A 25,865-nucleotide genomic window follows, 5' to 3' on the forward strand; every position below is an offset into this window, starting at 1 on the left:
ATTAGTTAACCCTCAGTGAGGTGTAATATTAGAGGTCCTTGTACTGAATTTGTGAGATTACTCACAGCAAACTTTCTTCAGAACTTGGTAAACACAAACATCAATACTCTGCACTAATTTGATTTCCTAGACGGTTCTGAAATTACAAGATTGCTTAACAAAAGGTACAAGAGATCTTGTAAGTTGGTCCATTAGACTAAATGACATGTTTTCCCTATTGCTCGTGTTCAAAGAACCATCATTTATCTCTTCCCCATGATAGTCTGTAGCTGGATTTGCATATATTGACCTCCAGGTGTTATGTGGAGATAAATGACTTCTGTCTTAGTAAAAGGAAAACAAAGCAGTATGTTTAATTTCTTGTATATGCTTATGAAAAATAAGAGTTATCAACAAATAACTGTATGCTCTATTCTGAACAGCAAGGCAGACTGCAACAGCGTTGCTAGGGACTGCTCTTTAGCAACCTAAAGTAATTGCAGTGGGTTTTTCCAGGCTGACTCTATCGGCCACCTGCAAAGCACAACAGATCTGGGGAGAGGTTTCAATTTATGCCAGGAATGATGAGAATCAGCGTTTCTAATAGATCTTTTAAAGGGTACTAGACTCAGTAGTCAAATTAAAACCTCCCCTTTTCTTCTGAGACCCCCTGAAGTACACAGGCGAGCAGTGGTGTCGGTGCTGCAAGCCATACTCAGCACCTGGGGATTGTGAGTGGACTCTGCAATCCACTATCCACTCCCGTCACATCTCTATTTTAAAGAATTTAATACAGGGTACAGTATATCGCCATCATGGTGATACCAGTAGCTGAAACTGCAGAGCATGAAATATCAGTAGGGACAGCATATTTTAGGTATCGCATCTGATCAAATCCTTTCAATTCTGAATTACTAGAAGAACAGCCACACATTATGGTGTTACTAGATCTACAGAAAAACTTTGGTTTTCCATTTCAAAATAGGCAGAGCCTTTGCAAAATATCTGTGGGATGAGAAGAGAGATATTTAAAATGACTTAACTTTTTAATCTGCTAAACATTATATTACCTATATTTGAGTGGGTTGTTACTATATTAGTAAAAATTCAGACAAAAGAATAGCAATCCACAGAGAGCAGATTCAACAGAGACAAGGTCACCTGGGCTTATTTCCTTTGAATTATGTGGTGTATGTCGGAGTAAATCTGAGGAGGCACAAAGACTTGCCAGCAGTGCATCCAATCCATTACGGTTGATATGTTGATCCATGAGGGTCCCCAGTGCTCCTTTACAGCACAAGCAGTATGTTACATCTGGGACATGGAGGTGGATATAATCTATAGCCAAAGAAGTTATATATAGTAGCAAGAGGAACCGTGAGTCGCAGTGAGGACTAGAATTAATTGACTTGCAGGTCTGGTGTTTTATTGAAGCTTTGTCTGCCCAGCACTTCTGCAGCCTCCACTCCCAGAGGATCTACCTGCAGATCAAACCAGAGCAAGACTTTTGATACAAAACTTCTTTTGTGCCATTTCATTTAACCATAAGCCAGGCAGCACTAATGCAATAATAATTAGAACAGATACGACACTCTAAAGCTGTGCAAAAGCTGTGCAAATATGAATTAATACTTGTAATATCCCTGCAAGTCCCATAGGTAAATACCATTACAGCAGCGACTCCCTCCACTTCAAGTGCCTAGTAGAGCTATTTATGAGCATCAGCTAACAGGAAGAATTTCGCAGTTTGATACAAGTCTATTGTGCTGCTTTGGAGAAGCCAATTAAATGGGGGATGAAAGCGCTGGTGTCCCTGGGTGGCTTGGGCTGGCTTCAGGGAAGCCGGCACATTTAAGCAGTGTGATTTAGACAAATTTCCCAGGCTGACTAAATGGACAAAACGATCCCTGAAAGTGAAACATGCTTTGTTCTCCTGTCCAGATTTTCTCTAGTTTATGCCAATGGAAAACCAGGATGCTTATTTTGAATTTAAGCATTTCAGCAAATTCATAGCAAATTATGATCTACTGAGGGCACCATTGCTTTTCTGCCACTAAAATCTGTACTCATGGGCTACAGGGATAAAAATTTCACCCAGGATTATGTTTCTGATATTTGCAACACCATCTGCTACGCAGACAAAAGCTCCAAACATAAATGACCAGCTTTGTTCAGCCTCTTCTGCCTGGCAAACTACCACACAGGCAAAATTAATTTTTGTCATCCCACCTGTCTGTCTACTTATATTCTGGAGGCTTTGAAAAGGAAATCATAAGATCTCCTAAAGCTGACTCTTACAGCAAGAAATCACGGGGCTAGTCAATAGGCAAATTCCAAGTCGCCCTAGCTGGTTATCTAGGATGTTGTGGAAAAGCAGTCTTTCCAGTAATTGCTTCCCCTGTTAGATTTGTGCAGTTCTTCATGAGACTGGGATGCGGCAAGGGGGTGCCAGACCCCAGGAGCCAGCCTGTGCTGCTGCAGTATTCGCTCAATGGGGGCCTCACATGGAGCCTTCTCCAGGAATTCCTCTTCAGTAACTCCAGCAACGTGGGACGATATATCGCCCTGGAAATTCCCTTGAAGGCCCGTTCCAGCTCCACTCGGCTTCGCTGGTGGCAACCATCTGAGAACGGGCATTTCTACAGTCCCTGGGTAATCGACCAGGTAAGGAATCCTCTGGGTTGTTTTTTCTTTTAAACTTTAGACTGTTTTCAGTACTAATGTTTCCCTTTTGTTGGCATATGTCATTTCACTGAGTCAAGCAAAAATGCTTTGTATAAAGATATTCCAGAATTATAATAATCTAGCAAAATAATAGAGCACAATTACTCTTTGCTAATCTTGTGTTTTTAATGCACCATTTCCATGCAGGGTACTGAATGCCCATTTTGGAGCTATGGAAAGCTATGGAAAGTCCCATACATGGGTAGAGCCACAGGTTCACATTGCAGAAGGCCTTACCATGCAACATGCAAGTCTGAGTTCATTCTTCAAAAACCTTCATTTAAAATCTATCCAAATATGTAATTGACTTGGTAGAATGTAATAGGAAAAACTATAGATAATCATCGATCTAGATACATCTTCTAACTTTGAAAACAAAGTTTTGCTTCGTATTTGGGATTTGCTTCTATAAAGATTATTATATTGTTTTGTACGACTTGGTACAAATCTCAAGAAACCCCACTGGAGTGATTGCACTCTAAGTAGTGTTGTTGGGCTGTCCCAAGTTAAACTTGCTTAAATATTTATGAATGTTTTTCTAAAGGAGTTAGTTACAAATCTCAGAAACCCCACTGGAGTGATTGCACTCTAAGTAGTGTTGTTGGGCTGTCCCCAGTTAGCCTTACCATGCAACATGCAAGTCTGAGTTCAAACTTCAAAAACCTTCATTTAAAATCTATCCAAATATGTAATTGACTTGGTAGAATGTAATAGGAAAAACTATAGATAATCATCGATCTAGATACATCTTCTAACTTTGAAAACAAAGTTTTGCTTCGTATTTGGGATTTGCTTCTATAAAGATTATTATATTGTTTTGTACGACTTGGTACAAATCTCAAGAAACCCCACTGGAGTGATTGCACTCTAAGTAGTGTTGTTGGGCTGTCCCAAGTTAAACTTGCTTAAATATTTATGAATGTTTTTCTAAAGGAGTTAGTTCAGGTCCTTAGGAGAAACCCAGAAACCGAACTCCCAGACATGTTTAATGATGTGGTTACAAAATTTTACTTCCCATCCCTCCATTTAAAAATGAAAAAATCCTCATTCTTTCATTCCTGTATCTTCATTGAATGTAGTTATATTAGTTCAGAACAATTAGGAACTGAATTCAGAACAATAAATGAAAATTAATTCTATCTTGTTTGCTGTTAAATAGTAAAATGCTGATGGTTTACAGTCAATGACAAAACAGAGACTATTTCCCCAGTTCTATCAGCAGATGCAATCTGATAGTAGTGCACCAGATTATAGTAGAGCTGAACAGTCAGTAGGAAAAATGACAGTGTAATCACTTTGCTCCTACCAACATTTATTTTTGTGAGCAGTTTTACTTCATCCAGGATGGAGTTCACCTCCCTGAACTTTAGATTTGTATAGCTGAGCCGATCTCTTTAGGACCCCTTTATAGGAAAAAGATATTCCCCTTCCTCATAACCTAAACTCTTTACAAAGTAAATTTGTCCATTTTGGACCAGCAGAATATATATGCATAGATGGGTAAATCTCTTCCCCCTCCAGGATGCCATGGCACTTGTATGTTTGTGAAGACTTCTAGACAATTTTTCTTTTCAATAACAAGTCCTTTCCTAATGTTTCAGATTCTTATTGGAGGAAACATCTCTGGCAACACAGTATTAGAAGATGATTTCACCACACTGGATAGTAGAAAGTGGCTGCTCCATCCTGGTGGAACAAAGATGCCAGTCTGTGGCTCTACTGGGGATGCTCTAGTGTTCATTGAGAAAGCTAGCACCCGCTATGTTGTCACCACTGACATCGTTGTCAACGAAGACTCTTTCTTGCAAATAGATTTTGCAGCTTCCTGCTCTGTCACGGACTCCTGTTATGGTAACGACTTCTTAGTAAATCCTGCCCTTCCTCTTCCTCACCTGTACAGGAAAGTTTACTTGTTTTCTGGTTCCATTATTCATCATAACGAGAACTGAGAAACAAAAGAAAGCTGTATGTTTCTGTTAGGAATTGTAATATCAGCTTTTTTATTCTAGGTGTCTGAAGCCTAAGATAAACTAAACTATATTATTCCCTCCGAGCACTTAAGTTGCAGTTCAGTTCATTTAAGAAAAAGACTAACAGCTGTCTTACTCAAATCCATTTACCAGTATACGGTATCCACTGCTTGGGGTGATGTTGTGGTTCTAATAATAAGCAGCCGGGTGTTTCCAGCATACGTTTCTTGCTTTGTGGTTTTGCATTTTCAGTGAAGTAAGTCTCAGTTCAGATCTCACTTGCACCTGTATAACTAAGAAATCATTTATATCAGCATACATCTGACACATGCTAAGTCAGCATCAACTGCAAAAATTTATATCATCCATATGAAATAATAAACATGTATATATGTATGTATGTATGCGTGTATGAATGTGTGCATATACATATACACATAATGATGTAATTTTTAATTACCTAGCTTCCTTTTTTCCATATGATGTGTATTCAGTGCAGAGCATGCTTTTATATGTGTATGTGTATATATACACATATAGACATATACATACATATACACAATTAAATAAAAACATGCTCTGCTCTCAATACACATCACATGGAAATTAAAAATTGGTTCATTATGTGAATTTTAAGATGCATGAGAAATAGGTCTTCCTAGCTTTTGAATGCTTGTTTGTACATGTTAAATTGCATTATTTTAGCGTAGGGTTTTGGGGTATAGATTTTTTTTTATGAGGAGAATACAATATGTTACAGCATGTAGCATGTGTTAATTGAGTGGTTGCTGACTGTTCCTCTAGAATCCTGCATAAAAATGGAAAAAGGTTTTACATGAAGTCCCAGAAGTGGCTTCTCTGATTTTGCTATTCTGAAGCCAATGGAAGTAACTGAGATATTTTACTCACAGGCTTAACAATATTTTTTTCTTTTGGTATTAAAAAGACTGCGGCATCCTAAGGTCATCTCTGCTAAGTTTAAAAGTGTTTTGGCAGCTTAGCTATATACTGGCAAAGAAACAGTTCCTTCTTCTTTTGTTTCTTTGTCTACTACACTTACCATTATCTTCGTATTAAATTAGGCAGGACACTACATAATCATGCTTCCAGTCATGATGAGCAAAGCATTTCATTTTGGTGATGGAGATTTAACACTAAAAGCTCACTTACTCTTGTTTGCATCCACTTGTCCTTGTATTTCTATAGTAGTGTCTTCTATGCTTAGACATCAAGTAGGACTGGCTGGGTGATTAAGGGTCATTCTCTGTGCATGAGGGTAGAAGAAATGGGTCTGTAGTAATCAAAAAAGACCGCAGATTTACCACCCCTGTCACTGCAACCACGCTCCACGTTTTACACAGCCAGAATGCCTGGCAGCTGGAACATTTACTTCAAGTTATAGTTCTGTGCCTATTATTATTTACTTTTTAATGGCTGCATAAAAGTTTAACTTGAAGTATTTAGTGAGCTTGACTAACCTTTATTTTTCATAATAAAAGTTTATAAGCCATAAACATCAAAACAATGAAATTGCTGATTTTTGAGAAATGAATACATTAGTTTAATGGGGCTAGACTGTGTTTGAATGAAAACAAGCTCACTAGCAATTTAAAATTGTTTATGCTGGATAATGAAATGAGCTGGTCTGGAGGGGGGTGGAAGAGTGACTAAACCATCTTGTGACAGAGCCAAAAGTTTGAATTTGAGTGTTGCTCTGCCTTACGCAATGACTACATCCAGCTGAATCTCATCCTTCAGCCTGAAAAACAAAATAAAGGTGCTGGTCATGATGCTGTCGCATCACTGTCTTGCATGCTGCAGCTACAGAAATTGTCTTGACTTAATCCTGGTGACTTGACAGATGACTTTGCCTTTGCACCTGTGGTCCCTTGAGTTAGGTGGCAGATGCGGAGGTGTACTGCAGCCTTCTCCTGAGCTATACCTGCTCAGCAACATGTAACGTATCCTCCAGCACTGCCACCAAAAGGGGTAGCTTTGCGCTTCTGACACAAGGGTTTGAAAAGTTTTGAGCGGTTATTTTGTCAGCGTAGACTTGTGACTAACACTCTCTGGGGTTACCAGTTTATTGTAGACCTATGGATGTAAGAAGTCTCTAAATTAAGTAACTAACCATCTTTCCACCCTTAGCTATTGAACTGGAATATTCAGTGGACCTTGGGCTGACCTGGCACCCGATTTTGAGAGACTGTCTTCCCACTAACGTGGAATGCAACAAGTACCATCTCCAGAGGATTCTCATTTCAGACACTTTCAACAAGTGGACCCGGGTTACTTTGCCTCTGCCTCCCTATACTAGGTATCTCCCTCTGGTTTTCTGCAGAGTATATCTAAATGCATAACTGTACTGAGGCATGATACATTATAGCATTAAAATAGTTGTACCTTGCCATTTTTGTTTGGTCCATGTATACAGCAACAAATAAGTATAAGTAAATGAAGCCCCATCCTGCTTTGCATAAAAATTGCAAAGCTACTATGTGCATTTACTTTTCTTAGTTATTTAAAGATAGGAAATTCTTGTCCGTCTTGTCCTGGGGAGGGACGGGGAACTTTTTAAAGACTCTCATGTTATCGTCAGCCTCACTAAATTCTGGGTGTTCTGATGGCTAATTGGACTGGCTGAATCCCCACTGCACCCTGTGCTTGCTGTTGTTGGCTATGAGCTGGTGTTTTAAATGTAGCACTTTTCAGGCTTCTTGTTTTTCTGTGCATTCCTTGTATCCTTTGTGTCTCTCTCAGCTTTGATGCTCTCGTCATTGTTTTTACACATGCCCCATTTTCACCCCCTCTTCCTTTTCCTACATTTTTTTGTCTTTGAGGGAAGAAAAATTGTGGGATTTGTTGGGAGGTTGCAGTGAAAGGAGCTGTTTGGGACAGACAGTGCTATTGGGAGTGCTGCCATACAGTTCCCTACAATGCCCTGAAAACTGCTGGATTTTTGTTTTGTTTGTCAAAAAGATCCATCTAGGGACAACTGGGTAGTTCAGCCTTCCAGTTTGCGTCCTTCTTGATGTGCTGTTTTGCAGTGATAGCTGTGACTGTCCCCCGCGCAGTCATACCTGATAAAGCTGGCGCAGAGCTAGCCCAAAATAAAGCCCTGCAAACACAGGGAGCATGGACGTCAGGCTCTCAGCACAACTTGACTCTACAGCTTTGCTCCTATTGCTGAGCCCAATCTCCTCACATAGACATATGCTGAGCTAACTGCAGGCACAAAGTACCGCAGCGCAGGCAGAGCCTATGCCTGTTTGGGAAGGTTGTTATGAAAGATGCCAGCTAATGCACATACGAGTTTGGAAACGGAGACCTTTATTTTTTAGTAATTGTACTGAGAGCGCCTGTACAGTTGCCACACGTTTCAAAACTAGTAGTGGAAAAGTCTATCTTCTATTACTAATCATTTGGGACATCTAGACTCTTCCCTATCTTCAGTGCAGTGCTTCATGTCAAGTAATAGTACTTTTTTAGGACTTGTTCCCAGCATTGATCTCTTCTGCTGCCTCTTTTGTACTGCTTCACTACATATTGTCTGCAAAATCCATTACCCCAACGGTTCTTGTATAAAGTCTGTAAATTTGTGTTCAGGAGGGGCTTTCTGGGGCTGAATAGGATAAATCAGGACTGGGGTTGATGTTCCAAACCAATTGAATTTGGACCTGAAAGAAACCTACCACCCGAGATAAACTCAGGCTTATAAATAACTGTGATTTTAAGACTGAAAAGTTTTTTGAGCAGTATCTGTCAAAAGAAGTCTGATGCCCTGCTGAGGCAAAGATTGCTCTTCTGTCCAACCCAATAACTATATTTGTTGGCTCAAGTATTACCATTTCCCAAATATATTAAGATAGGGATTGCATGAGAGAGGCTATAACAACCTTAGCTCACAAGCAAGGGAGACGTTAAGCTTTAGAATAAGGAATAGTGCAGCTAATAGGCCCTTTAGTCTAGATGTGATATAATTTTTATGCTGCTTTATTATTTCAAGCTGTGTAATAGCAGGTGTGTATCTCCAATTGTTTGTGCCATGTTTTAGGGACATGCAGGTTACATAGGCAATAGCTTGGCCTGGTGCACAGCACCCATACTTACGTAGCCTTTTAGGGCTCATGTACCCCAGAGTGCTATCTAACCTCTGGCCTGTAGAAGGCAATGAACACTTAGTTTTAACTTAGACTCAGAGCTGATTTTAAAATGCAAATGCAAATACAAAGCTTCTCCCAGGAGCATCAGCTCCATAAATTGTTAGTGAAGCACCACACCTAAAGCGGCAGTGTAAGATATAGGTGCTTGTCTTTATTCCTAAAGGACTTCCTCACAATTTATGCATTTCTTTTAAAAATGCTATTTGGTGAGCAGCTAGACAGCACAACAGTAGATTTCTCTTTGGATAAACTTGTTATTCATTCACCTCATGTAACAAGTTTGTAAAGAAATAATTCATAGGATAACATTGACCTTACCATAAAAAGTCTATTTTTACACTGAATGAATTTTGGAGATTTTGCTGTTTATTTGCTTTGGTTTTTACAATAACTGTAATTTCTCTTTGAGTTTCAAAAGAAAACAGACTACACAAAGTTTAATGCTGCCATCTAGTGCTGTACAGCAAAACATGGACTAGCTTGAATTTAAAATTGTATTTTTTATAAGTTACAGAAATTAATCTACTCGCAGCTATTCAAATATAGGTGTCTACTGCTGCGTGAGCTGAATAGCTATTTGGTGTCCCCTGACTGTTTCAGCTAGGTTTTCATCATCTATCTTGGGAGCTGAGACACTTAATTCACATATAGCTACATCAAAGCAAGGTGTTTGAATAGGGATCTAGGCCCCCTTTAATCAAAAAAATGAAAATGATTTACTGAAAGGAGCCAGGATCACACCGTAGATCATTTCTTAACATTTCCAGCCATGCCATGGATGGAGGGGAGGGAGGAAACTGCAAAACCAGGGTCACGCCACAAGCCCGGCACGGGCGCTCTCACCTGTCCCCTGTAGATTTATAAATGGCAGCATCTTGCCTAGGAGCCAACCCATTCCCTAGAGCTGCTCTTACCTAAGTGTAGTTGGGAGAATTCATAGAGAAAAAGTTGTGTTAATTTGTTGACTTGGACTGAAGCAATAAAACTCAGGCTCAGGGTGAAACTTCGAGGATTTGGGTGATTCTGGCTTGATCCAGCTCACAGCTATCCCTCAAGTTTGGATTTCTGCTGGAATGTGGTTATGACTGGTCTGAGCTTCCCTTTGGGCATACCACCTTCTTCCTACCCTCTTCTCCACTGCACCAACCACAGCCCACTTGCTTTGCTCTCACCAGCGATCCCTTTCCCACCTCCCGCACTCTCAGCATGCTACCGAGCACCCGTGCTTTGTCCTGCTCTCAAAATGTGGGCACCCTGTTCTTGGCTTTTCAGGGACCTTGTCATTGTCAGGAATCAGCCCTGGGTTGTGCTGATATCAAACAAATCTTCCAGGAGCAGTCCAGCTTCAAGATTGACATTTCCTTTCAGTCACAATAAAGATTAGCTTAGCTAGAAATATTACCTTTCTGTTTTTCTTTCTCTCCAAAAGGTCTCAAGCAACTCGTTTCCGCTGGCACCAGCCTGCTCCTTTCGATAAGCAGCAAACATGGGCAATCGATAATGTCTACATTGGGGATGGCTGCATAGACATGTGCAGCGGCCATGGGAAGTGCGCACAAGACAACTGTGTGTAAGTGCCATTTGTTCCCTGTCCTGCCCAGTGCTGTGGCATTTCACCCCTCCGCTGTTTTTTTAATGAACTTGCGGGAAAGACTTTGATACAACTTTTAAAAGGAAGGTGGATTTTGCTGTTAAAATTGAGCAGGGTACCGGGACCACTTGGGAATAGAAATAACAAGAGGAAGGGTAAGTGCAGGGGTTGGCTCTGCCAGACCTCTGCCTGTTCGCACGTTGTGGGCGATGCTGCCGGTCCTTTCCGCAGTGGCAATGCATCGCCTCTGCTGTTGCCTATGCTGCATCTTTGCTCCCCTCCCACCAGGTAGGGAGAAGGGTACCCTTGAGTTTGCACACCCCTCTAGGGATGTACAGTCCTGGAGCTTCCCAGAAGATGTCATCCTTATTCCCGAGGGGTTTCATGCTGCGTCCCCATGCCCTCGTCCTGGCACTGGGCGCAGAGGACCTGGGCTGGAGGTGGGACGCGTCCACTAAGCAGGAGGATATACGCCAGTTCTTCCCAAGGCCAGATTTTGCCTTGGGACTGGTGTTGGCTTGATGGCCTGCTGCCTCTGCTCCATGGTAGGGTTTGCCGGTGGAGGCAAACGGGCTTGATCCTCAAACTGTCTGTATAACAGCACACATAGAGCCCGGCAAAGCTAACAAACAACAACCAGATCTCCCCAGACTTGTCTGTCTGGCAACAGAGAAATACCTTCCAGATGGATGTATTGCTTTTTTCCAGCCACAAATGGCAACAGAAATGGGAGAATGGTTGTATAATTGTGCTGTGACTATGTTTGTTAGAAATATATTCTGCTGCAGAATAGACATATTATTGCGTTGTCCTCTATCCTGACAGCACGGAAGTACCAAGGCACAATCTCCCTGGGGAAATCTGCATAGTAGCAGAACACATTTCCATGCTGTTATCCAATCTTTGACACATTATAAGAAGGTTTTTCAGAGGAGAAATAAAAAGGGGGACTATATGAAGAAACAACAGGAAAGTACCCATCCACTAAAATTTTATATAAACTTCTTACTTAAAATTTAACATTAGCAGGACATTCTTAGGCTTGGCACATTCTCTTAGGTTTATCTATCCAAGTACAATGTATTTTACTGATTTTACTCTGTGCTGGAGTGTACTCTGTATTAGCAGCTTGAATGATACATAATACTAGCCTTCCTAAAGTCATTTTTGTTTCATATTAACTACAAAAAGAAGTGGCAGATGTTTGCAACCCGCATATACCAGTTGTGCGCTAGTAAATGATGCAGACAGCCTCTACGCGGAATAAGATGGCACCTTAATGTGGAATAACATGGCACTGATTAAACCTCCATGCAGAGCCTTTGCCAGCTCAATTTTGCATTTGTTTTCCTCTGCAGCTGCGATGAGCACTGGGGTGGGCTGTACTGCGATGAGCCAGAGACCCCCCTTCCGACACAACTGAAAGATAACTTCAATCGCTCGCCGTCGAACCAGAACTGGCTGACAGTGAACGGGGGCAAACTGAGCACGGTCTGCGGGGCGGTAGCCTCTGGGATGGCTCTTCACTTCAGCGGGGTGTGTGTTCAGCACAGGGGCCAACTCACTCCAGACAGTATAAATGGGACTGATTTAAAAAGTTAAATAAATAGCAAGGTGTTAAAAAATATCAGCATAACATATTAAACATATAACATATAAAAAAATCTTACATCCTTCGCCTAGCTGAAGGTCAGGCAGGTCCTACAGTCTAGGGCCAGCCAGAAACACTCCAGGAAAGAGATACCATGTTCCTGGCTACGCTGCAGCCAGGAAAGTGAGATATAGTGTGTGTGCCTCCTGAAAGGAGCTGTGGAGGGGCCTTTGGAGGTGGAGCTGGTAGATTAAAACGCAGTCCAAGTATGTAGACATTGAATTCCACTCACTCATAACAGCCTCCTCATAGCACTTATAAATTCCAGAGACTGGAGTTTGGTGCAGCTTCTGATCAGACCACAGAGGTAAATTAATAACTAGGTATTTGCATATGTATAACTTGCACTTGGTCCTTGAAAATACATCCATGTGTAGCCTCATCCTTCAGATATTTCATTGGTGGTTTTTTTCAGAGTAAACTCAGAGTAAAATTTCCTGTTTTAGCTACATACGTAGGTATATAACCCAGCCTGCTGCTGAATTACAGTTTGCTTACAGATAACCTCGGGATTATAAAAATGACAAAATAGTATTTTAGAAACATGTAAAACTTATGCTTGTAGATCTTTTCCATGCAAATTTATAACTAGGTTCAAACTGACACAACTTTTCTAAAATAAACTAACAGAAGCATTACATTTCCACTTCCTTCCAGTAGGACTAAGTAGGCATCACTAACTAATAGACGAAGCAATGTGAAATATACAAGGGATTATGGGAAAACACACATACTAAAACTGCTGTGCCATTCGACGGTTTGCATAAATTGAGCCATTAGCAGATAGTCAGTGATTCAATAATTCTGCCTGGAAAACCTTGTGTTTTACACTGGAGGCATGGATTTATGTAACTTGTATTCAGGAGAAAGGTGAATACACTTCTTGACACTGAATGTTGTAAAGCTGCAGGTACAAGTAGCAACATGTATGAATACACAAGAATTTTTAAGATGCAACATAACTCAAATTATGTCCTTAGGGAAGAACATTTATTGTTCTGTTGTAGCTTTACCTTTGTTATAAGTAGTATAATTTTGTACAGTTTTGAAGGTTTTACAACATGAAGTTACATTAATAGTGACTGCATAGTCTAACACTTTTTATGCTCATAAGTTTTGCCAGCCAACATATTTTTTCATTGCTTTTAAGGGCTGCAGCCGTATGTTAGTAACAGTGGACTTGAACCTCACCAGTGCAGAATTCATCCAGTTTTATTTCATGTATGGATGTCTGATAACTCCTAATAACCGCAACCAAGGAGTGCTGCTGGAGTATTCTGTGAATGGTGGAATCACCTGGAACATCTTAATGGAAATTTTCTATGATCAATTCAGCAAGCCCGGGTTTGTAGACACCTTCTTCTGCCTATATAATTTCCTGTACTAAAGTAAGGTGGTCTTGAATGTTTCATAAGAACCTGTGGGACATATTACTGCTGTGGTTTGGATGTCAGATCTTTAAGAGTTCAGCCTGTCCAGTCCTGCAAGCATGTATGAATGGCCTCAGTGCATGTGCTTGAGCATCAGCATTTGTGCAGCTGCTAGGCCAGAAATAAAAGGGTAATAGGGAGTCTGTAGCAGTCTGCTAGATTTGTAAATGGTTGCAGGAAGATAAATTAATAGCTACTGTAATGATGTCCATCCTGTTCTTTAAGATGCTTTCATTTGAAATCTAGTTTCTTTCTGACAAGAGCAGAAAGTCATTGCTTCAACTAGTTAGAAAATGGTGTGTAGAGGAGAAACTGAATTTCTGCAGATATCCATCAAAAGGATGGATACACTCAAGCCCTATTTTCAGATATTTGTGAGATTCAAATCATGCATAGATATAGGTGGACCTTTTCCTCACTGACTAATTTAAAAGACTCATAGAAAATGGGGCTGGGAGGGACCCATTGTTTGTTATTTCATTTGAACACACCAAGAAATCACTAGCACTTTAATTAGACAAGAGATTTAAGTGTACTATCATCTACTGTTGTAATGGAAATGAGAAAATTGTGCTGGAACATTGCTATCTTGCTGAATGGCTCCAGGTTGAAAATAGTAATCTTAATTTTACTTCAACATTCTCCTTCTTAACACTTCTCTTAATTAGGACCTTATGGACATACCCTGCTAGTCTACACCATTGCATTTGGTCCCATAAGCACACTTGGAGCACGTGACGTTGCTCAAACCATGCCACAGCCTGGCTGCTGGCCCTTCCCACCTCACTCTTAGCCCCTGTCCCAGGGATGACATTGGGAGTGTTCAGGAAGGTTTTTTGTTTGAGCAATCTCCCGTAGGGGAACATAGGCTCGATCACCCGGTCTTCTCCTTCTTTCCCAACTTCCACATACTATAGGAAACAATGGGAGTGGACCTGGTCAAAGTACCCAGCACAGAGCATTGAGAAGTGTCCTCCTCCTGTGGCTTTCCTACAACTAATTTCCACTTTTTATTTCAGCTTTGTGAACATCCTCCTTCCCTACGATGCCAAAACCATCGGGACGCGCTTCCGCTGGTGGCAGCCTAAACACGATGGCCTGGACCAGAACGACTGGGCTATCGACAACGTGTTGATCTCTGGCTCAGCTGACCAGAGGACGGTGATGCTCGACACCTTCAGCAGCGCTCCCCTGCCGCAGCATGAGCGCTCCCCTGCCGACGCAGGTCCCACTGGGAGGATTGCCTTCGACATGTTCATGGAAGACAAAACTACAGGTAAATGTTTCACGTGGATCTGAATTAAAGAGCAAGAAGTCAGTGCAGTGATTTCCAAACCTTGCTGAGCCTCTGAATCTTTGTCTCACTGTGACAGATATCACAGACAATCCCATCGCTACAGGGGTCTTGTCTTTCATTTTTAGTTCACAAAATACAAAATGAAAAGATGTAATGTAACTTTTCTTTTTTTACTGCATGAATTTACTTAGAAGATTAATTTCTCTTCAAAGAAAGAAAAAAGGATTTAAAAGTGCCAGGTTATTCTAAGCAGATTTCTTAACCTGAGTATTTGTTTCCTATTTCCTAACTTTTTTAAACATTCTTCAGGAAAGTTAAGTTACATTTTACAACTAAATTTTGTAGAGGATGTATTTCTGGATGTTTACAAGGCTTAACAGCTAAGAGTACTGGGGTACCCTTTGTGCAGACATGTAGGCAACACCCACTAAAAAGTTTTCCCGTAATATCCAGTGCAACAGAAGTTTATGTTTTGAGTAAGTCCCAGACCCTTACTTCTTGAACATTAAAAAAAAATGCTCTAATACTTATGTAAGAGAGTAGTAAGAGGTGCTTTGAGCAATAAATGTGATAAATGTAATAAATATGTACATGGGAAAGATGGGGTACTGACATTCTCAGGAGCGATACTAAATAATTCTCATGTAGGATGAAAAATAAAGCCATGAATCACCTTTAGTGGTTAACACTACTCCCTGTTTTCTTTAATTTGCATTGTCATTGTATATTACTGACATTGCCATTTATTTTCAAGTGAATGAACACTGGTTATTCCATGATGATTGCTCAATCGAGAGGTTTTGTGATTCGCCTGATGGTGTCATGATCTGCGGGAGCCATGACGGCAGAGAGGTCTACGCCATCACCCATGACCTGACTCCTACAGAAGGCTGGATTATGCAGTTCAAGGTAAAATCTCTGTCTGCAATATAATTATTCAAAAACACATTTTGCTCCAGGTCTAAGCAGATTTTTCAGGAGGTAGGATGATGTGTAGGCCTACGCATGAGCCATTCCCTGCAGGGAAAAGCATTATTATTAGACCATCCTCATTTTTCTCACCTGCTCCATGTTGGTCAGCTCTAATACCGCAGGTTGTTCTCAGAGGTGACATGCTCTTCTCTTCCAGCACAGCAGTTGTATGGACATCATGTAATAAGGATATTACACATATACAAGGTGTTTATTTTGTTACAGCTGCGTGGTGAGTGAAAAGCAGCTCCAAAGTAGTCCACACCACTCCTATGTTGTCATGCATTTACATCAAACCTGCACCCAAACTGCCCTTCATACACTCCTTACCTAAATTAAAGAAATAACCCAGCAATATATAGAAGTTGTAAGAGCCCTTTGCACGTCTCTCCCATAAAGACAGTCCGCCTAACATAACTGAGCTGGGTGGCCTCCTCTGAAATATTCAAATCTTAGGTTGTGTGGGAGGGGAGATTAACTTTATTAGTTATGGAGTACTGGGGTATAAGGCACAAGTGTCAAAACCTGGAAATCCAGAAATGTGAGCTAACTAGAAGAAAATGAAACTCAGAATATGGTGCCTGTTCTCAGTCTTGGGAATATTGACGGGATCTGCAGATGACTGGTACCATACAAGCACTGCTACTGCCATCATTTCAAGCAAAATTCTGCAGTCAGTTTTCAGGTTCAAACATTTTTTTAAACTCTAACCACCGCCACCACAATTCTAATTTAATGCTCTTATGCTCTCTTCTTTATTAGGTTTCTGTTGGATGTAAAACCTCAGAAAAACTCGCACAAAATCAGGTCCATGTGCAGTATTCCACTGACTTTGGCGTTAGCTGGAGTTACTTAGTACCTCAGTGTTTACCAGCTGATCCAAAATGTTCTGGGAGTGTTTCACAGCCATCTGTCTTCTTTCCCACAAAAGGATGGAAAAGAGTGACTTACTCACTGCCTGAAAACCTTGTGGGCAAGTAAGTATGAATTCGCTACTCATTTTGTCTTGGATTCAGTACCTTCTGGAAAACACAACAGGGGATACGTCTGCCTGTTCATTTTCTTTCAAGGAAAGTGCAGACTAGCAGCGTTCACGTTCATCACATATGCTGCATAATTTTATTTTCTATCAATCAAGACTTACCATGACTCTTGGTCTGAACAACCGGCAAAGTTATCCTTGCTTCTCTGCAGTCTGCTCCGGTACAACATGTTCTGCTCTGTTCATACAGCTGTGGTCAATTAGAGAGTAGATTTATGACCTTACTGAGTGGAAAAGTTACCCTTATTGTCTGCAGTAGTCTGCACATATGCAAACCGTTTGTCTTTTTCTGCAAAATTACAATCTCTTATATTTTGGACTAATCTGCTCAGGAAGTATAACCAAAACTGAAATTCTCTTGCAAGAAGCCAGAATAGCTTTTCCCAGCTTCAGCAGTGTCTGGAATCCGTCCATACATCATAGGTAGGACATGTGTGAAGAAGAAGATATGGATATGTATAAAACCAATTTCAACAGATAATGCCAGATATTACTTGTGGAAGCTTGGAGGATAGTACAGTCATATTGTACATATAGGACAATATTGTATATATTGTACATATAGTACATATTGTACATATAGTACAGTCAGTATTGTGTTTCACCCACCTTTTTTCAATTGAGCAAAGTTGTTTTATACATATGTCTGTTTTTCTTCATTCCTTTATATCTAGTCCCGTGAGGTTTCGGTTCTACCAGAAATACTCAGATATGCAGTGGGCCATCGATAATTTCTATCTGGGCCCTGGTTGTCTGGAAAACTGTAGAGGTCATGGAGACTGCCTGAATGAGCAATGCATCTGTGATCCTGGGTATTCGGGACCAAACTGCTATCTGACCCAAACACTGAAGGTAATTTTACTGCCTGTTTTAAAGTGTGAATTTTGCCATCTGTTTGGCTGAGAAAGAGAGAGAGAGAAGGAGATCGATCCCGCTGGAAATTTAGCTTTGATTCCTGTTAGCCTGAAGATACCCAAATCCATTTTCAGCCCTTTTATCATTTTTTAACAAAACTATTACTGCATATCCAAGAACGGGTTTGTTCCTTTTCAAATAACACTGCCCAATAAAGCTGTGATAAAGTTCACTGTTCATCCTTAGATCATCATTGTATGATCTAAATCACCCTTGCACATATGATTATATTTGATCAAGACCTGTGGAAAGATTGTCTTTATCATGACAGAGCTTACTGAAGTAGGGAATAGAAGAAAATGACATAAAATTACATAAAATGAACTCACCTAGCTGTTAAGCATTATCCTATAACAAGTGAGTGAAATCTAGTTAGATATTGTGAATTTAAAAGTTAAAATATTTTTAAAACTTAACATATTCAGAAAATAATATGTAAGCAGCCCCAAATCAGTTTAAAATGCAGTGTTTACCATCTCATTTTTTCTACATCAGATAAGAACAGAATAGGTACGTGCTCCACAGAAACAACAGGTTAAGAAGCCTTCTGTCTAAAGAGAATGTAACTATTTAACTTTTCAGTTATGTCATTTGAATTATTATAACCTTCTGTCTTTCATCTGAGATACTAATTACATGAACAAATATTATCTGTTTGCAATTTTTCATTAGTAATGTATTTTTCACATTAAGGACATTTGGGATAAAATCCTAGCAATTTTAGAGGAGTTTTACTACTATCTCCTTAATGCCAGGATTTCACTCATGGCATTGCTTTTACTGCACACCTGGAGGCAAATGGAAATCAGAGATATATTCTAGATGGTTTTCACTGCAAATATTTGTGCAGACAGTTGCATAAATGCATATTCACTACAATAACCCTAAAATTTCATTGCAGTACTGGTTTTACTGGGGAAAAATATAGAATAGCAATTTCTCCCATACATACTAGATATGTACTGGAGTGGTGTTACATAGTCTTAAGTAACCGCAGTTATGAATTAGACCTATTCATTTGCACACGCAAATTTTAGTGTGCTGGATTACCTCCCAAGTATGTTAAAATCTAGCCCTAACATATTTTCACATTTAGCCAATTCACCTCAAGTGGCTAAATGTTCAGCCAAAAGTGATTATGTTCAGTCACCTTGAAAAAAATATTTTAGTGTTCATGAGCCCTTGAAGCATGTTTAGGTCAGTTCCAGCTGTGGTCATCAGAAAGGCTTAATTGAGATCATGATTACCTGTGCTTTATGTTAAACACCTTACTTACAGACTTTCCTGAAGGAGCGCTTTGACAATGAAGAAATTAAACCAGATTTATGGATGTCCTTAGAAGGTGGAAATACCTGTACTGAGTGTGGGATTCTCGCAGAAGACACAACTCTGTATTTTGGAGGTGCAACTGTGAGGCAGGCTGTCACTCAAGATCTGGACCTGCGGGGGGCAAAGTAGGTCCTGTTTCCATGTCATTTTAACGGGGAACTCTGTTAAACACTGACAAAGCAGCAGGTGACATAGCTTGTAGCTCAGGGAATTCCTAGGCCACCACAAGCGTAGCGTTATCGCAGGTAGACACTAATTAGATTATGATTCTCAAGGCACTGATGCTTTCAGATGGGTCGCAGAGAGCAAGGCTCATCCTAGCACAGTGGAAGGAGTCTGCCCTGCCCCGGTGAAGCAGCAGGTCCCCTTCCCCAGGAATGTCCTGAAGTCAGCAACATCTGCCCTGCAAAGAGGCAAGATACCGCAGTCTCCTGGGCACCACTGTCTCCACCCTGGAGGCACCAGCTGTGTCTCCTGCTGAGTTCAGAACATAACCTCTGCCGTTGTCCTCCCTTGGGTGCCCGTACAAGACCCACTCCACTCACGTGCTGCAGAAAAGGATGACTTAGCTGGAGAGCAATGGAATTATGTCAGTCTAGACAAGCTAAGGACATGACGTAGAAGACAACTTCAGCATCATTTCCCTTGGCTGTATGGCTTTAATAAAGCCACACACTCTCACTTCTGTAATTCAGCAAGAATTCACTGAATCACACAACCTTTCAGGAAGGAAGGGGCCTTGGGGAGTCTCTAGTCCAACCTCATGCTCAAAGCCAGTTCAACACTGAATTCAGACCAGGTTGCTCAGGGTTTTGACCTATTGGGTCTTGAAAACCTCCAAGGACAGAGAGCCAGTTCAACTGAATTCAGACCAGGTTGCTCAGGGTTTTGACCTATTGGGTCTTGAAAACCTCCAAGGAGAGATCCCACAGTCTCTCTGGACAGCTTGTTCCACTGTTGAGTTACCCTCACAGTGATTTTTCTGTATGACCACTGTCTCCCAGTACCAGCCATCTTCTCCAAGCTGAACCAGCCCTGGTCCCTCAGCCTCTCCTCACAGGGCATGTGCTCCAGCCCCAACCATTTCAGTGGACTCCACTCACCTTGCCTCAGTTTATCAACTTCTTTTATGTCCTTCATTGCTGTGAGGGCACCTTCTTAACTCATGTTTAGCCCCCTTTCCACCAGGACTCCCAGGAAACTGTTAGCAAAGCGGCTCCCAGCCAGTCAGTCCCCAGCTGGTACCATTGCAAGGGGTTAGTCCCTCCCGGGGGCAGGACTTTGCTGAATTTCATGAGGTTCCCATGGGAATTACTAGGCCATGTTTTTGGAAACTTTTGCTCGACTTGTACATTCATGTTACTTGCTTAAAATGCTGGCATTTTGAACATTTTCAGTACATCTCCTAACAGAAAGCAAACATCTCGATTTGTGCAGATCTTTAACAGATGTAAACTTATACATTTACTCTTAGGTTTCTACAGTATTGGGGGAGAATTGGGAGTGAAAACAACATGACAACATGCCACAGACCAACTTGCAGAAAGGAGGGAGTGCTGCTAGACTATTCCACTGATGGAGGCAAGTACATCTTGTAGCTTCAGCTAAGCTACAGCCTTGTTCTGTATTCAAGCACCATCAATATCTGAGAAGTTGTCAGAGAGATCCAAAATAAGATAATTTTTATTTGTAAAGTTATTTTTTTCCTTGTAAAGTTTTTTCCCCATCTAAAATTTCCTTCTATTGCACAGTTTTCCATAATCCTCCTGCCCGCTTTCAGTAATCAGTGGCTTCCAGCCAATTTGATTCCTTTATACGATTACAAGATTACTCTTGCAATGAGTAACAGTTGCCAACTACCCTTAGAAGTTAAGATTTGTCTATCAGAAGACCATAGCTATTATTTTTTATTTCCTATTATCTTCCTTTAATCTTTTAGACGATTCTACCATACGCTTGTTTTTATTACTAAACCTGCATCTTTTCATTCTAGGGATATCCTGGACTTTGCTTCATGAGATGGATTACCAAAAATACATCTCAGTCAGGCATGACTACATCCTCCTCCCGGAACACGCTCTGACCAATACAACCCGCTTGCGCTGGTGGCAGCCTTTTACCATCAGCAACGGGATCGTGGTTTCAGGCCCCGACCGGGCGCAGTGGGCGCTGGATAACATCCTGATCGGAGGAGCAGAGATCAACCCCAGCCAGCTGGTAGACACGTTTGATGACGGTAAGACAGGCTGTGACAGCTAATCTGTTGCCTGGCATTATCTTATCTAAGATAAGCCCTGTGAGCTTGCAAGCACACTTTTTCTTTTTTTTTAACTCAGCAAATTTTTCATTTTGTAGACTACTGCTGTTTATATACTATTCTTCACGCTACTAATAGGGGTGTGTAAATATATAAACACATGTATATTCAGATATGTATATGTGTGTGTGTGTATATATGTATATACCTATAAGAAAGACAAAAAATTTTATTTCAGTCCAACTCATTTCATTTAAATTCCTGTGTAGGAAAGTTTTATTTAATCATATTTTTAAAAAATACTATTATTTAACCATTTTAACTACCTCTCTGGAGCTGATGTTTTTATTATGTCTGTTAGTAGCTTACTTACTGCGTGTCATGACAAATAGCATAAATTTAGCGTTTATATCACTAAAGCACTGTATCTAGTGAGTCTGTGGATTCATTACTAAGCCTTGATGTTTACTGAGACAATGCAGTAATTGTATTTAACTCATCTTAATAAAGGCACCTCTCATGAAGAAAACTGGAGTTTTTACCCTAATGCAGTCAGGACTGCAGGGTTCTGTGGAAATCCATCATTCCATCTCTACTGGCCAAATAAGAAAAAGGACAAAACACACAACATCCTGTCCTCCAGGGAGCTCATTATACAGCCAGGATACATGATGCAGTTTAAAGTAAGAAATGTTCTCTCTCTCCAAAGTAAAGTATGCAATGAAAAATCATCTAATGTGTCTCCAGAAATTATTCTTCTTCCAACTAGGATGCTCAATTGGATGAATAATTAAAAATGACTTTTTATTAGAAGTTAAAGGAAATTCTGAAGTGTAGGGAATGGGAACCAGGAAGGTTGCATGAATGTTAAATGTCAAATTAGTCTGACTGTCTGTATGCTTTCGGGGTTACTGAGAGGGATTAGAAGTCTAATCCCTTTCTCATGAAATTACTGGATCATCAGATACAGTAGGGATTATTTTCTAAGGTGGGAATACACGGCATGCAGGATATGCCATTTCCCCATAACTAGTGAATAAGCAGAAAAGGCAAGGTAGAGGCAGGCTGGAGAAGAGTGGCATCTTGAAAATGCAAAAGTGCTCAAGTAGAAGTACCCCTTCTACTTACTTGTGTCATGGCAAACTATCTAAATAGACAGAGAAACATTTCTGAATATTTTATTTTGTTTTAAGGTAGAATTCTGCATGGGCCAGAGGCAACATGTAGTTGTTGTCCAGAAATGTTCTAGGCCCTTTCCCAAGCACCATGTCTTAAAAGGCAGGAACTAATATGAAAGCAAGGTTATCAAAATGGTCATCTGTTTTCTTGTTATGTTTTTTTTTTCTTCCTCTTCTGTTTGACAAGACAGCTCCAGAATTTTCCATTTTCCACTAATCAATATTTTCACCTTTTCTCAACATCATTGCCTATTTATATTGACTGTCTAATATACTCCCTCAAAGCACTGCTTCCCCCACTCACACAGCATGCCATCTTTGAAGAAATTATATAAAAGAGGAGTCTGACATGCTTTTTACTACTGAATGTCAAGACCCCCCCAAGCTGCTTATTTTAGCCAGCCTATCATCTTTTTCCTCTACTTTAAGGGCAAAAATTACAATAACCCTTCAGCATGTAATAGTTTGTGTTACTAAGCTCTCATTGCAAAGGTTTTTTTTCTCCTGTCTCCTCCTTTTTCTTCACTAGTCACTGCAAAAATTTTATTTCTAAACTAAGAACTCAGCTCTAGCGCATGGCTGCCATTTGGTTTTGAAGCTCTTAAATTTTAGCTTTCTATTATATATTCAGTACTGTACATTGGGTACTGTAATCTTTCCACTCTAACATGACACAAATATGCTTATTGTTTAAAATATTCAGAATAATTCTATTCTTAAATTGGATTGACTTCAAGTTTATATCCATATTTTTATCATTACGAATTATAAATTTCATAGGTAATTAATATATAGTCAGGTACTTCACTTTCTGAAATTCCAAGGAGCTACCACATCTTTGTATTTCAGAAACAATGTTTGTTTATGTATTTAATTTGAACTTTAGGCACTTAGTGTTAGGATTCTGTTTGAAAATAACAATAGCAATGAAGTAAATTTCATTAAGTAAAAGCAGTATCAGAAGTACTGCATCTTTTGTTTTCCATCTACTTTTGATGGATTTTGTCCAAGATCTAAGTCAGCAATCTCTTTTATACCCCCTGTAAAGAAAAAAAGGAGAGCAAGATTTCATTACGTATCACATTAAATGTCTACCTGACTTGTTACAGCAGCCAATTTTATTTGTGCTATAGATCGTGGTTGGCTGTGAGGCAAATTCTTGTGGGGACCTCCACTCCGTGATGCTGGAGTATACGAAGGATGCCAGGTAAATGAGAGCAGAATACATAGACCTAAAAAAAAAATAGTATGATATTAAAAACGTAGAGAGCTTTTACTTATTAAAGCAATTACTTTGATATTCACCTTGTAACAGGATCTGAACAAAGCCCGTTTGGAAGCACTGGGATTTGTCTACACAACTCCTATAAATTCTCTTTATAATTTATCCCAGATGTTGACAGATTCATGGCACTGAGCTTGCAGTTACAGTCATGAGCATGCTCCTGTTAAAAATGTGCTCACAGAAAACCACATTCACAGGAAACTGTTGTCTTAGTATGATACAGGACTATATATTTAGGACCAAGGTGTAATGAAGTGGAGGTTACTTAATTCCAATTTGCTCTTTAACTAGCAAACAATAACACTGTCTCCTGTGCTGCAGTATAGTAGTGCATTATAATTTGTAAAAGTGAAGGTATATTCTGTGCTCAAATGACTGTGGGTAAACATGGAGCAAATTCTGTCGGACTCTTTTCTGAACACTGTAAGAGAGAGACTAAAGAGCAGACTCCTAAATACATCCCTCTGTCACGCCACCCAGAGGAGCTCTGGGTTGGACTCCACTGTGTGTACCACCACCAAGGATTTCACAGCATTCAAACCTGGTGCTGGAAAGTCCTCCCTGGCTGCACCGGGGTTTCAGCCTCTCACCTCTTGTCTGTCTGTGGCTACAGAGCATGGAAACCATTGCTGACAATCTCTTTGGTTTGTTTAGTAAGACAGGCAATGCCATGAACCTTAGAAATTGCCTGTTTCTCTTTCATTATTCTTTCAGTTGTTCTAAAACATTTTTTTTTTCTTTCCTACAGGACAGACTCATGGCAACTCGTCCAAACACACTGCCTTCCTTCCTCATCTAATAGCATTGGCTGCTCCCCATTTCAGTTCCATGAAGCTACCATCTATAACTCTGTCAACAGCTCCATGTGGAGAAGAATAACTATCCAGCTGCCTGATCATGTCTCATCCAGGTAGGTTACTGAAAGGTCAGCCACTGTGGGCCTATAAAATGTCAGCTGTCTTGCTGGCACTGTTTGCTTGGAACAACTGGTGAATTAAAAATGCTTCTTTATTGCTGGATTTAGATATGATACATAATTAATGTTTTTCAGGAAGCTTTTTGTTAATAGAAATGGCTACTGCCAATGAGGTAGCAGCCACCCATTCAGGGTGGGTGTTCCCAGTTATTGAAGTCACAACCCCTTCATACTACATTCTTCATTACATCTGCTGCTGGCATATTTGAACGTTGCTGTACAGATGTGTTTAATTGCTACACATCATAATATGCTGTTTGGATTTTGATATTTGCAGTGCAACTCAGTTCAGGTGGATTCAGAAGGGAGAAGAACTAGAGAAGCAAAGCTGGGCAATTGACCACGTGTACATTGGGGAAGCGTGCCCTAAGCTCTGTAGTGGTCACGGATATTGCACGACTGGAGCCATTTGCATTTGTGACGAAGGATATCAAGGTTTCATTTCTTCAATTTCTTTCTTATACACCTGCTGCAGTCTAATCTAGCTCAAGATTAAACAAAAAGATAAAGATGGAGTGATGTAACATGTCTAAATTAATCACTGGAATGCTTGAGTAACAGCTTATAAATTAATAATTTGACAGAGCTGCAAATAACAGCTCTTCCCTCCCTTTACCCTCTCCGGATTGAATCAGTATTCTCTGCTGTCTGGCACTGTATGTAAAGCCCATTCAGCCTTCATTGAAGGCAGAACATGGCTACTTGCTTACCCAGAAATGGCTTCCACCCCTGTACTCCTTCCAAGGGTGCACCCACTCCCAGGGGATGTGTACATGGTATCCAGATGTTGGTGACTGGGCCCTGTAAGGGACTCAGTTCTGTGCCTAATCAGGACAGAGTGTTCTGCTCTAATCCCACAATGCAGCTAAGCACATGCCTAATGGTACCTGAGTGCCCTCATTAAATTGTAAGTGCTTTGTGGGAGTAGAGCCAGTGTTTAATGTCTTCCAGGACAGAGTCCCATAACTTTATAAGATCGGGTCCCTTCCCTGTTTTAGACGCATTTCCCTTCGACCGGCAATTTGAGGTTTCTCGTATTGGCATCAATGCAAAACAGGAGAAACCATATTGCAGTTCTTGAAGTTCTACTGCTGTAAAAAATAAGA

The 25,865-nt window shown here is 40.4% G+C and overlaps 1 protein-coding gene across 1 annotated transcript in view; it reads left to right on the forward strand.

Moving 5' to 3' along the window:
• The window catches only part of RELN (reelin), a 309,109-nt gene that overhangs the window by 269,617 nt on the left and 13,627 nt on the right, over nt 1–25,865 (forward strand). Inside the window, exons 45-61 of the mRNA XM_009289098.2 lie at nt 2,385–2,643; nt 4,305–4,554; nt 6,822–6,990; nt 10,266–10,406; nt 11,786–11,963; nt 13,229–13,422; nt 14,528–14,784; nt 15,560–15,714; nt 16,540–16,754; nt 17,494–17,671; nt 19,013–19,188; nt 20,538–20,644; nt 21,057–21,299; nt 21,831–22,003; nt 23,632–23,705; nt 24,532–24,693; nt 25,037–25,194. Coding sequence (XP_009287373.1) covers nt 2,385–2,643; nt 4,305–4,554; nt 6,822–6,990; nt 10,266–10,406; nt 11,786–11,963; nt 13,229–13,422; nt 14,528–14,784; nt 15,560–15,714; nt 16,540–16,754; nt 17,494–17,671; nt 19,013–19,188; nt 20,538–20,644; nt 21,057–21,299; nt 21,831–22,003; nt 23,632–23,705; nt 24,532–24,693; nt 25,037–25,194 — 3,089 coding nt within the window. The remainder of the gene's footprint in view (nt 1–2,384; nt 2,644–4,304; nt 4,555–6,821; nt 6,991–10,265; nt 10,407–11,785; nt 11,964–13,228; nt 13,423–14,527; nt 14,785–15,559; nt 15,715–16,539; nt 16,755–17,493; nt 17,672–19,012; nt 19,189–20,537; nt 20,645–21,056; nt 21,300–21,830; nt 22,004–23,631; nt 23,706–24,531; nt 24,694–25,036; nt 25,195–25,865) is intronic.

This window comes from Aptenodytes forsteri, unplaced genomic scaffold (genome assembly GCF_000699145.1).
Source record: "Aptenodytes forsteri isolate BGI_AS27 unplaced genomic scaffold, ASM69914v1 Scaffold137, whole genome shotgun sequence".
Taxonomy (NCBI): domain Eukaryota; kingdom Metazoa; phylum Chordata; class Aves; order Sphenisciformes; family Spheniscidae; genus Aptenodytes; species Aptenodytes forsteri.